The sequence below is a fragment of the Ctenocephalides felis genome, unplaced genomic scaffold (genome assembly GCF_003426905.1).
Source record: "Ctenocephalides felis isolate EL2017-DRISC unplaced genomic scaffold, ASM342690v1 CF-g0.4_SCAFFOLD_00984, whole genome shotgun sequence".
In the NCBI taxonomy this organism is placed as follows: Eukaryota; Metazoa; Arthropoda; class Insecta; order Siphonaptera; family Pulicidae; genus Ctenocephalides; species Ctenocephalides felis.
In genome coordinates this window covers 21,783-35,274 of record NW_020537138.1, presented here as the reverse complement: position 1 = coordinate 35,274, position 13,492 = coordinate 21,783, and the positions used below count along the sequence as shown (strand labels likewise).

The window sequence follows — 13,492 nt, the reverse complement described above, 5'->3', positions numbered from 1 at the left end:
TCCTGAAACCTATTACAAGATGTCTAAGTCATAAAATCTATGAAACTGGACAAACCTGATCAACTGATTCAAAACTGAACAAAAACCAGGAACAATTAGGCTTGTTGACTCCAAAATTTTGGGGCACGAAAAGATTTGGCCAGAAATTTTGGCTCTAAATCCTGAAAGCCTAAAACGAAACCTACAGACATAAAAATATTAAGGCTTCCTCGACAACCTATTTTACCAGTTTAAAACAAATTTAGGCTCAATCATCGTACCCATCAAATCCATCCATACTTCCCTTGGCAAAAATTTCCCTTTCCCTAATTTTTTATCCTTAATTCAGACCAGATAAGCCTGGACATGCCTAGAATTATCACCGCCCCTGCCCCTCTGACTGGCCTGTCTTAAACTATGATTAAAATTCTGATTCATAAAATTGGGCGACTGCCTATCCAAGAAATTATTAGGACTATTCGCCCTATTGGGCGTAAATTGACCCACCAAACTAGGGTCGATTTGCCCAAAATTAGGCGGAGGAACTTGTCCAAAATTCGGAGGCAGTTGACCAAAATTAGGAGGATGCTGACCGAAATTTGGATCGAAGTTATTTTGGCGTAGATTTCTTCGTTCTAAGGTGGAATAATCCGAGTCTATGCTGGAGTAGATGTGTTCAGTGGCATTTGAGGAATTTGGACGTTGCGTGTAAGGTTTTTCCTTTTCCTGGAACTTCCTCATGTTCTTTTTGGCAAATTTTGGAGAAGGCGTACAAGTCGTCGCAGACGAGTAATTGTTTTCCTCGTAGTTTTCAAAATCGTACATATCAGCCTTGGCGTTTACGTTGACACAATTCTGTTGCCTAATGGCACCTGTTGTCGTGTTATTCTCTAAAGTATGAGTAGTTGCTGTCAGATTTTGCAGCTGCTGCAAATTCTTACCAACTTTCGGTAAATTGTACAACAAGCGTTCTGTAAAGTTTTTATCATCAGTGGATTTCACATCTTTAGCAGTCTTCAAAAAGGGTTTGAAGTCTTCATCCAGGTCATGCATGTGTAGTTTCTGGTCCTTTAATACTACCAGACGTTTCTGGATTTTTAAATTTCTAATTCGGTTTAATCCACTCAGTTTGCAAAAAGTTGCGCGTTAAAATCAAAACTAGGCGTTTGGAGTTCTCAGAATTCTCTTGGACACTTGTACCTTGTCCATCACGATGCAACAAACAAATCTTAAACTTATCCTTCAAATTCACCAAAACATACTTCTGCAAATACTCCAAATCCTTTTCACTGTACAAAATCATTACATCGTACAACAAGTTATCGAATTCTGGTTGGTCGAATAAGGTGACACCAAATTTGGAGTGCAGACAGATTTTCAAACTTTTTCTAATAACAAAGCATAGTAGGTTTACATTGTTTTTTATATACTGAATGTTTAGAATATACTTAGGATGCTGAAGATTACTAGAAGGAATAGAATGAGTACAGTGGCTAGTAAGTAGATGTAGTCTTGTAAAATTTCACTGTTTTTGACGTAGAATTCTGAGCAAACGTTTTTGTCGGATTCGATGTTCAAACGTTGGATGACGCCATCTGAAACGCAGTGTAAATTGGATAAGTCTTGGATTTTTAGCAGGTTGTTTTGGACAAAACTAGCGATTTTTTGCAAGTTTTCGCAACGGCATGCATACTGGTTTAAACCTAGCCAAATTTTTTGCATGGTTTTCATGTTCAAGTCAACGAAGTTGACTAATTTGTTGCCATCCAGTCTTAAAACCTCCAGACTGGTCAAGCCCTTGAAAGTCGTGTTATCAATATGGGTTAACTGATTATTTTGTAAATATAGTTCTTTTAACGCGTCCAAGTTAACAAATTCAAAACCCTTAAACACTTGTAGTTTATTATTAGACAAGTCCAAAGTTTGCAAGTTGAGTAAACCAGCAAAAGTTTCATTACTAATCACCTCGACGTTGCTCGAGTTCAAATACAACTTTTGCAAGTTTTTGCGTCCAATAAAAACATGGTTGTCAAGTTTCTGGAAAATATTACCATCCAAATAAATTTCAGTTGCGTAAATGGGTATATTTTTTGGTATCTCTGTACTACTGGTGCCATTATTGGCAGAACTTCCACAATCTACAATATTGGTGGACCAGTTGAGATTGTTTAGACATTTGCAGTTTGATGGGCATATCATTTCACAATCGCAAGCAAAAAAGTCACAACAATGGCACAAGACGAAACAGTGGGACTTGTACTCGCACAAGAAGTTTGAGGATTTCATTGTTTTTAGTTGTAAAGTTTTGCTGGTTCTTACATTGTTTTCAACGTTGCACACAATGTTCTCCGAGTCCATGATTTTGGGATACCTGTGCGTTATCAAATCGTTGTTGGAAATATTATTTATATTCAGCAAAAAGTCCATGCTGCAATCACAACGGAAAGGGTTACCACTTAGGTAAATTTCTGTGTTGGTTTTGCCACCAGAGTTTTCCAAAACCTTAGGCAACTTCAAACTATTCAAATCCATTTGTTTGATTTCATTCGCGTACAAATCAATCCTGGTTAGGTACTTTTTATCGTAAAAACTGTTAGCGTGGATTTTCCTAATAAAATTATTATTTATAAACAATAATTCTACGCTATCAGGTATGTTCAGGTTAGAAATTTCCGTCAATATGTTATGACTAGCATCTAAAGTTTTTAGTTTCAACTTGTCCTGGATTTTGTAGTAGTTACCCAGAACTTCTATATAGTTGTTGTGGATATCCAACCACTTTAGGTTAAATGGTACAAAAGCGTAATCAAACCAAATCAAATTGTTCTCCGACAAATTCAACCACAGTAGGTTCAACAGACTTGAAAAAATACCATCAACGTCCATTAGAAAATTTTTATCCAGGCGTATAGCTTCTAAATTCTGGTTACCATCAAAAGTATCCCTATCAATTTGCTGGATTTTGTTTTTAGCCAAATTCAAAACCTGCAAGTTTGGTAAATTTTGGAACATTGGTTTGGACAAGTTGCCTATACGATTGTCTATTAACCTCAAACCTGTAAGTTGGTTTAAATTTTTGAAACTGTCGTTCTCAACATTTTCAATCAAGTTTTCGCCCAAGTCTAAACTTTTAAGCATCTGCAAATCCTGGATTGCTTTAGGAATCCTGGTGATTTGGTTAGAACTCAAATCGAGTTGTTTTAAATCCGAGCAATTTTTAAAAGCGTTGATGTCTATGGAGTTGATCAAGTTGTTATTTAAAGTCAGTTTGCTTAAAACAAATAAACCGTTGAACAAGTTGTTATCGATTTGGTGCAACCTGTTTTCAGCCAAGTTTAAGGTATGCAAGTTGTACAAAGGTAGGAAAGCGTTTTCGTCAACGTATCCGATGGAGTTGTTTTTTAAATCCAAAATTTGTAGAAAGAACAAATCTTTGAAGGTTTTGGAGTCTATACGTGTCAACGCGTTGTTGGATAAATTCAAAACAATAAGTCTGATCAAACCTGTAAAAATATTTTCATCAATATGATGGCTGGACAGTTGATTAGAACTCAAATCAAGCACCAAAAGTTGTTCCAAACGATAAAACAAACCTTTGGGTAACTCGAATAACAAATTGTTTTGCAAATGAATCTCCCTGATTTCTCTTGAATTGAATAACAACAAATTTGGTAAACTTTCAAGTTTGTTGAACGACAAATTTAGGATCCTTAGACTAGTCAAACCTATCAAACTTTCACTGGACACGTCTGTAATATTATTATGCTGCAAGTGCAGTTGTTGCAAACGCCTTAATTTCGAAATTTGACAAAAATCACCAATATTTGCCAACCTGTTGTAACTCAGATCCAAAGTCACCAATTCTTCGCCTCCAGAACAACGTTCTGCACCTGCAGAAAACCCTAACTCGTTTGCAGATTTGATACGATTATCAGTCAAATTTAAAGTCTGCAAAGATTTTAAAGGACACAAAGTATTCTGTTGCAACAAATTTATATTATTACCTGCCAGGTTTAGGCTTTGGAGTTCGTTCAAACCCTGGAACGACTCTTGGGATATGTTCAAGTTTTTATTAGCGCCCCAGAGTTGGTTATTAGATTTCACTGATAGTTTTTTAAGTTGGCTCAAACCGTTAAATGCAAATTTAGGTAAGAATAAAAACTTACAATTTTCTATATTCAACTCGTTTAAAGCCTGGAATATCAGGAACAAACCGTCCCCGATGTTGCTCTCGAAGAGCAACATCTCGTTACAAGATATGTTGAATTTGGTCAAAACTTCTAATTTTTGGCTGGTGACACCTAAATTTGAAAAGTTTTCGGAACTACGTTCCAACGTCCTGATTTTACACGACATTTGGGTTTTGGATAACACTTTGGTAGTCTCATCCTTTTCGTATTGACACAAAGAATGGACACCATGTACCACAAAAAATAATAGGATAAAAAATTTGGGCGTAGCCATTTTGTCTAAAATTTAACAAAACTTAAAGTAAAATATATACTTAATTAATCATACTATCTAGTATCCTGGTTAATCCTGGAGTCACTGTATCCAAAAAACAAGTCACCACACAACTTTTGTTCACCACATCACCACAAATTAAAAAAAAACTTTGGGAAAATAAAATAAAAACAAATCCAAAACTTTTTTGTTGATCATTTGTTGTTATTTGATTTTAACATTTTTTTTTGTTCATGTTTTATTTTAAGCACTAGTCACATAACTACAGCTTTTGGTTACCACTTTTGTCTAATTTTTGGACAAAACTTTTGGACACTTTATACATCTCGTCGAAAAAGAAAACTTTTTTTTGTTGACGAAAACCTGTTTTTTGTTGAACAAAAGAAAACATTTCACGCAGGTCGGAAAAAAACTGTTCCCAGGATCAGACAAAAAACTTTTTCAGGGTCCTGGAATATTTTTTGTGACCACAAGATTAATTGAACGTTGACACAACTTGAGAGAAAATGAAAAAATTGAAGCAAAAAGCACTTTTTTGTTGTTATTTTTGTATCACGAGCACTAGATGCAACTTTTGTACAACTAGCAATTTGTAGACACAAAAATAGTTCTTTAAGGTAAATTTTGTTGCAAAAAACAAATTTCTGGATACACACACTAATTTTTTTCACTTTCAATTAACTAGTACTAAAAAATAGTACTGTATACTAAATTTAGTCCTCTTGACACAAATTTTCGTACAAAATTCTAGACAAAAACACTAATTTTTATAGTTAGTCCAAGTTTTTTTTTGCATAACACACTAACGATACTGGATCTAATTGTTTTTCAACCACGAAGTACTAAAAAATTTAGTACTAATACTAAATTTAGTTATCAGGAACCCAAATTTAGTATCAAAACAGCATACACACACTGATTTTTAGTTTGCACCAAATTTGTGGCACAAACAATTAGTGAAGCAAGTTTAAGTCAATTTTTAACTACCAAGTACTAAAAAATTTAGTACTAATACTAAATTTAGTTAGCGAAAACTAAACTTTAGTATCACACACTAATTTTTGAATTTATATAAATTTTTTTGCACAAACTGTATAAGTTTGTACAAATTTTGGTAAAGCAGGTTTTAATGGCTTTTCAAGTACTAAAAAAACTAGTACTTTATACTAAATTTAGTTAGCAGGAACCAAAATTTAGTACCAAAACAGGATACACACTAATTTTTGAGTTTGTACAAATTTTGTTAGACACAACTATTTTAGTACAAATTTTGTATTTTTACTTGAGTAAGTTTTAGTTTTGTTTGTTTTGTTTGCTTGATATCAGGCTGTCTAAAACGTGTGTCGAATTTGGAACTTCGGACTGGAAATGATAATTTTTTGAATTAGCGCATGTATACAAAATTCTTGTAATTCTTATTTGAAATTTAGGTATTTTTTTACATCGGCTTGACATCAAACTGTCCAAGGCATGAATAAAGTTTAAAACTTGACTGGACATTTTCATAATTTTTAAATTATAATATTATGTATGTATATAAAACTCTCGTAATTTTTATTACATTAAATAAATAAATTAGTCTTAGTATTTGTTACTGCTGCTTGATACCAAGCTGTCGAGGCAGGAGTGAAATGTAAAAAAAAATCTGTGCATTTAAAACATTGTTATACCATACATTGTTATATTTGCAAAAACAATGTTGACTAATAAATTTTTGGAACTTGTACAATAATTAAATGTTAAATAATTTTCTTGCAAAAAAAAATACACAGCCTTGTTTTTGTACAAAATGGCGGCTGGACAAAAATTTACGGTTTTTGTCAAATTTTACGGACATTATGCAAAAAAAACGTATAAAACAATTCTTTACTTACACAATTTAAATATTTGAACAAATATACATAAGTAACTCATACAAAAATAAATGCGTTTTTTAAAAACGTGAAATACATAACCCTGTTCTCTTGACGTGCGTATAGTTAGCAGCACAAGTACCTAGAAGCAAAATAATCTCAAGGTCATTTGTTTAAAATTTAATTTTACTGTCTGAATTGTTAAAATATTGCTATAAAGTCAATTAAATCTTAATGTTTTAGGCTTTTCTAGTTTTTTTGACATAAATATCTTAAACATAATTATCTGACAGCATTATTTTCCATTGTTACCAACATCCCACAGTCGGTGCTGGCGATTCTGCTGTTGATAATGCAAATAAAATTACATATATTACACAAGTGCTCAATTATCAACTCAATAAATAAAATTGATGAGAATAATAAAAAATGTGAAGCAAAAATATAGTGTTTCGTGTTGATTTCAAGGAATTTACAACAAATTCTTTCGCTGTGTTTGAGAGGTTATTATGTCTGCTGCTAGAACTTTTTGATAGAAATAATCCATCAAATTTTACATTTTTGATACCAATGTTTCCTTATTAGCTCAATAAATATAAATGTGAAATAAGTAATACATAATGTAGATGCAATAAAATAAGTTTATAAAGATAAACGTAAATATATATGAAACACATGTTGTTTTAAACAACACACATTCACAATTGAGAACGAATGAATCATTTTGATTGAGATTGCATCCAGGGCATCACACAGGAGATTCTATTTTAGAGCAGCTTAAAATTGGCATGGTATCTCAGATGGCATTGGACTACATGCATCTCGTGTGTTTAGGTGTCACCAAAAGATTGTTAAGTCTGTGGGTGAAAGGTTCGAGAGATGTCCAATTAGATAACAAAGCGACTGAAAGGGTAAGTGAATTTTTGGTAAGTTATAAAAAATGTGTAACTACTGAGTTTTCTAGGTTACCAAGATCTCCTAAAGATGTTAACCATTGGAAGGCCAACGAGTTCAGGTTGGTTCTGCTATATTTTGGACCCATAGTTTTACAACCTGTACTGGAAAGGAATAAGTACATCAATTTCATACAACTTAGTTTGGAGATTAGAATTTTGTGCGACCCAGAGATGTGCATCGAGAAAAACGATACAGTAAACAGATTTCTCACTAATTTTGTGAATGAATATTCAAGGCTATATAGATCTGGCCCGATGACTTACAACACCCACAATTTGATACATCTTCCGGCTGATGTGATGAATTTCAAATGTAGCTTAGATCGGTTCAGCTGATTTCCTTTTGAAAGCTATTTCAAGAAGGTACAAGGTAAGCTGCAGAACTCGCCGAAACCTATCCACCAGCTGGTCAACAGAATGGCTGAAGAGGAGATGCTTGAAGCAATGTTTGCTAATGAACAGAGATATCCAAATATGCAGCATGGAAGAGATGGACAGATAAAAATAAAATATAAAGATTTTATTATTTGTAATAGCGCTCCAGACAATCTTTGTATGGGCACTGATATTTCTCTATTATTTTTTCAGCATATTCATGATTTAAATCAAATTGTATTATAAGCCATTGTTTGTGAGTGCATGTGATTATACGATTTTTCATATGTATTTATATCATTTAAATGACAACAATAGTAATGATGTTGTAATATCCGCACAGCAAATTAAAAAAAAGTGCCTTAATTTGCCATATGTTACTGGAAAATATTTTGTGTCAATACCAAAAATTCATTTGTGCGAATATTACAATTATTAAATAATTGAATTGTTTAATTTTAAATATAATATTGTATAGAATAATTGTATAAAAATAAATATAAAATAATATAATGTAATAAACAGTTTCATTGTTCACTATGTTTACAGTTTCATTGTTAACTTTGTATATATAACTTTAAACACTTTTTGCTTTACATTTATATTTATTGAGTTAATAAGGAAACATTAGTATCGTTAATGTAAAATTTGATGGATTATTTCTATCAAAAAGTTCTAGCAGCAGATTTAATAACCTCTCAAACACGGCGAAAGAATTTGTTGTAAATTTCTTGAAATCAACACGAAACACTATATTTTTCTTTGACATTTATATTTATTGAGTTAATAAGGAAACATTAGTATCATTAATGTAAAATTTGATGGATTATTTCTATCAAAAAGTTCTAGCAGCAGACATAATAACCTCTCAAACACAGCGAAAGAATTTGTTGTAAATTCCTTGAAATCAACACGAAACACTATATTTTTGCTTCACATTTTTTATTATTCTCATCAATTTTATTTATTGAGTTGATAATTGAGCACTTGTGTAATATATGTAATTTTATTTGCATTATCAACAGCAGAATCGCCAGCACCGACTGTGGGATGTTGGTAACAATGGAAAATAATGCTGTCAGATAATTATGTTTAAGATATTTATGTCAAAAAAACTAGAAAAGCCTAAAACATTAAGATTTAATTGACTTTATAGCAATATTTTAACAATTCAGACAGTAAAATTAAGTTTTAAACATAGGCCATATAGCCAAAGGACAAATGACCTTGAAATTATTTTGCTGCTAGGTACTTGTGCAGCTAACTATACGCACGTGTTCTCTTGCATGTGCGGCATGCACAAAGACAAAAACTTATCGTAAATATCAAAATTATTCGGACGTTACACACAAAGTTGTATTTCATTATTAATAAACAATACTTGTTAGTCTCCATTATATATTCATTAAACAATATTAGAAATAAATTCTTTTTCTACTTACCGATTAACGACACCGCCATACACGAGACCGATAGCAAAACTTTTCGCGTCCAAAAACACTATAAATATTCACCACCCGTGGCATCGACATTAATATTTATATTTATATTCTCCAACAGTTAATAAACACTTTGATATATATTTTAAATATTGTTGCAATGTATTTACTAAATTATTTAAAATATTATAACACAACGTAAGGAGCACATCCATCATCTGGCAACCATTTTGCAAAAGAACGAAACGAACATGCACGAACACGAGAACGACGAGCGACGAACAGATAAATCATTTCGATAAATAAATTGAGTAAAAGAATTATAAATAAATTTAATGATAATAGATACATATTTTGTTTATATAATATTGATATTTATTGATAATAGATAGTTTTTATGCGTTTTAAAGTGTAAATTAAGTCTTTAAGTTTGTAGTTTTGAATTTGCCGCCATTACGCAAGTATTGTGTACACTCAACGTCAAAAAATATTACGATTTTGTGCTTAGTTTATGGTTTAATTATCGTAATTTAAAAATTATTTCTACTTATTTGGTCTTTGATTGATTAAATAAACTAGTTGTAAGTGTTGTTTTGCCTTAAGGCAAGTTGCACAAAAATTCCGATACGTATAAATTGTTGAGCGCCGATTAGCTCCGCCACTTTAACCAGTTTTATATTGAGCAGTTTTTTTTTTTTTTTTTTTTAAATAACAATGAAACATGTGAAATAAATTTAGTGTACTGAACACAATCTAAGCTAAAAGATCTACTCGAATATTAAAATTGCATATTTTATAAGTCAATTTATTAACTTCCCGAAAGAGAAGTTTATGTTTTCATAAAAAAATCCGATTCTCTAATTTTATGTTTTCTCGAATATAAAAGCAGAAAATATAACTTTACTTTACTTACTCCATAGCGCTCAAATCCATATCAACTTTTTCTCCTGTACACAAAGGAATCTTTCTTTATATTGAATTACAGACTAAATTATTAATTACAGACTAAAAATGCAATAAAATGAAACGCCACTTTCATTTGATACAAATATTTTGTTTGTTTTTAAAAATATATATTGTAATATTGATTTTATGGGATATTATAAAAACAAAATTAATAATATTTAAATTATTTGTATTCTATGTTTGAATTGATAAAATGTTTCTGTCATCAATTGCCTTACACAAACTATATATCAAGAATATATTCTTGATTCAGCCGATCAATTCCACATTTAAGGAAAGTTCATGCAACTTGCCTTAAGGCAATATGACTAATTAATTTTTTATGTCTATGTTATTTACGCTTATGCAATACTTGATTTAGTTAAATATTTTATTATCAAAGTGTTAATATTTTGCTTCTATTAAATATCTTGTAAAATAATAGATAGATTTCTTATTGATTCAGCTGATTATTTTCAAGGAAAGTTAATGCAACTTTTCTTAAGGCAATATGACAACTAGTTATTTTTTATGTCAGAACATTTACACTTATACAACACTTGAATTAGTTATAAATTATGTTCAAATTGTTTCTATTTTGTATCATAACTAATGTAATTTTCTCCAAAGTATACATAATAATTATCAAATAACCTTAGCTTTCACCTAAAATATGTCCCTTCTTCATATGTTAATTCTTAATAAGTGAACCGTAAGAATAACAGAAAGGCAAAGCCAAAATAAGTTTAGGATTATGACTTAATATAAATTAACTTCAATATCCGACGTTTGCAATACAATGTGTACAAAAGAATTGTTTCTTTAGAAAAAGATGCAATGATACTCAAAATACTGTACACATCCACATTAAAGGCTGATCCAATTTAATGCTGCATTATTTCAACTAAATAATTATGTACTTTGATGAAAACGTTTTGAATCCATTTGTTGTATTTGTAACAGTATACTTTATAAATTGATTTAAATGTGAGAATCAATTTCACATAATCATCCCTAGATGCAATAAACAGCTTTGCATTTTTCAAAACCCTTATATAGGTAGTAGCATTATATATTAATATGTCATATTAAACTTAAATAGAAAATATACAAAAATACATTATATTTTTATTATTATAATTACCATAATAAAGAGAAGACTGCTCCTTGTACAATAAATATTCCTTCGTGTTCATGCCCATTTGTGTTTGAGATTTGTTCCATCAAAAGTTTCTTCTGAAAAATTAAACATAGTTTTAGTTATGTAAATCTCGTTTAAAAGAAATCAGCTTTATTGATAATCTACAATATTTTTTCTAAATGTGCTGGTATATGTATATATATATATATATATATATATATATATATATATATATATATATATATATATATTAGGGTGGTCCTTAAAATAGTCATTTTCGAATTTCCTTGCTCCCAAGGGCTCAAACGGTTCCAAATAGATATAAAACAATTCTCTGAAAGTTTTAGCTCTTAATATTGTCATTTAGATAGAGCGCAATTCAATCAAAGTTTTGTATGGAAATAGCATGGAAAAATTTTCAAAAATTTTAAAAATGGTTTTTAGATGTAATTTAGCGAACTAATGAATAAATAAAACTCATTCATTTGTCGCTAAGTTATACCTAAAACATTTTTTTTTATTTTCAAAATTTTCTCCATGCTCTTTCCATACAAACTTTGATTGAATTGCGCTCTATCTAAACGTTAATATTAAGAGCCAAAACTTTCAGAGAATTGTTTTTTATCGATTTGGAACCATTTGAGCCCCTGGGAGCAAAGAAATTCGAAAATGACCATTTTAAGGACCACCCTAATATATATATATATATATATATATATATATATATATATATATATAGTATAGATTTTTTTGTTCGATGTTGAAATTAGAGCATCTTCAACTGCTTAACACATTGTAGCAACTGTTTAACACATTGTAATGTCCTACAACAACAATGTGTACTTAAAAATTACTATTAAATTAATATATCGATTGCCTTAAAGCTTACATGCCACTCACACCTAGTTACAACTATTGTTCCCTCTCCCAGGCTCCTGATTCCTGCATGGGATGCATGCAACAATCATCAAATGTGAAACTCCAAAAACAGTATCACTTATCATCATCGAATGAGGAAATTGAAGCCAACAATGCTCAAGATGGAATTAGAAATCGCCGCAACGGCAAAAATGTTAACAATGAGACACCAAATGCTTGTGTGTCCTGTCTATGTGACCCCATGTGGTGCGATGAGTGCATGGCTCGATGGTTTGCTCATTGATAGGACCTCCAGCAAAGCAGTACGTGGCTACTGCAGAAATGCACTTGCCCGGTTTGCAGGGCTGTATTTTGCATTAAAGATGTCAGTTATGTTGTTAACAGCGAATAAAATTGTTATTTATGATATTACTTGTTTTATAAAAAATAATGAAATGGAAATATTCTCATTTTATAAAATTTATAAATAAAATATATTAATACGAAACCAATGGCATTTTACTTCCCAGCAAGGTTGCATTATCTCACAGTGGGGAATAAAAAGATTGTTATTTGTATAAAAATGTTGCAGATGTTATAAAAATGTTGTAAAATGCATGAAAGTATTTTCTATTGTCTCAAAATGTTCTAGGTTGTGTGGAAGTGTTGCAGATTGTGTTAAAATGTTGTAGAAGATATGAAAATGTTTTAGGTTGCTTGAAAGCATTGCTGTTTGTCTGAAGATGCTCTAATTGTCTGAAACTGTTGTAAATTGTATGAAAATGTCGACAGTTGTATGGATATGTTGTAATTTGTTTGAGAATGATGTAAATATTCTAAATATGTTTTAAATTTTATGAAAATATCGACAATTATCTGAAATTGTTGCAAATTGTATGAAAATGTCAACACTTGCCTGAAAATGTTGTAAATTATATTAACATGTTTTGAATTTCATGAAAATGTTGTCAGTTGTCTGAAGATGTTGTCAGTTGTCTATTAATATTTTTCTGTATATGCATATATATACGAATTACCAAAAAAGCCTATTGTTGATATATTTTTCTTAATGTTTACACCCACACAACACACATGCACACAGATTATATATGTATGTATATATATATATATATATATATATATATATATATATATTTTGATAGTTTTTTCGACGTTGAAACATATTTCAAAGTAACTAGCAGCCCATTCGTCGAAATAAAAAAGGTATAAAGTGTAAATACTTTTATTTATACGTTTCGACACAAGATGCGTGTCATCATTCAGCAACTACAACAATTTGAAAATTTTATTACTAATATAAACAACAATACAATACAATACAATTAATCTATATTGTTGTTTATATTAGTAATAAAATTTTCAAATTGTTGTAGTTGCTGAATGATGACACGCATCTTGTGTCGAAACGTATAAATAAAAGTATTTACACTTTATACCTTTTTATTTCGACGAATGGGCTGC

General features: G+C 30.7%; 1 protein-coding gene across 1 annotated transcript; it reads right to left on the bottom strand.

Annotated features, from left to right (window-relative positions):
* Nucleotides 1-1,416: 1,416 nt before the first annotated feature.
* Nucleotides 1,417-12,156, bottom strand: LOC113365407 (toll-like receptor 7). The gene is made up of 3 exons (XM_026606976.1): nucleotides 12,113-12,156; nucleotides 6,613-6,665; nucleotides 1,417-4,448 (listed from the first exon to the last, which is right to left on the bottom strand). Exons 1-3 carry the CDS (start codon nucleotides 12,154-12,156, stop codon nucleotides 1,417-1,419), a joined length of 3,129 nt encoding a protein of 1,042 aa, XP_026462761.1.
* Between the last annotated feature and the right edge of the window lie 1,336 nt (nucleotides 12,157-13,492).

What these genes read in the sequence shown, in the direction of transcription:
- LOC113365407 (XM_026606976.1), bottom strand. Translation starts at nt 12,156, where the DNA reads ATGATAAGTGATACTGTTTTTGGAGTTTCACATTTGATGATTGT. An exon ending in GTTTCACATTTGATGATTGT is followed by an intron (nt 6,666 to 12,112) that starts TGCATGCATCCC and finishes TTGTGTAATATA; the next exon opens with TGTAATTTTATTTGCATTAT. An exon ending in GCCAGCACCGACTGTGGGAT is followed by an intron (nt 4,449 to 6,612) that starts GTTGGTAACAAT and finishes GTTAAATTTTAG; the next exon opens with ACAAAATGGCTACGCCCAAA.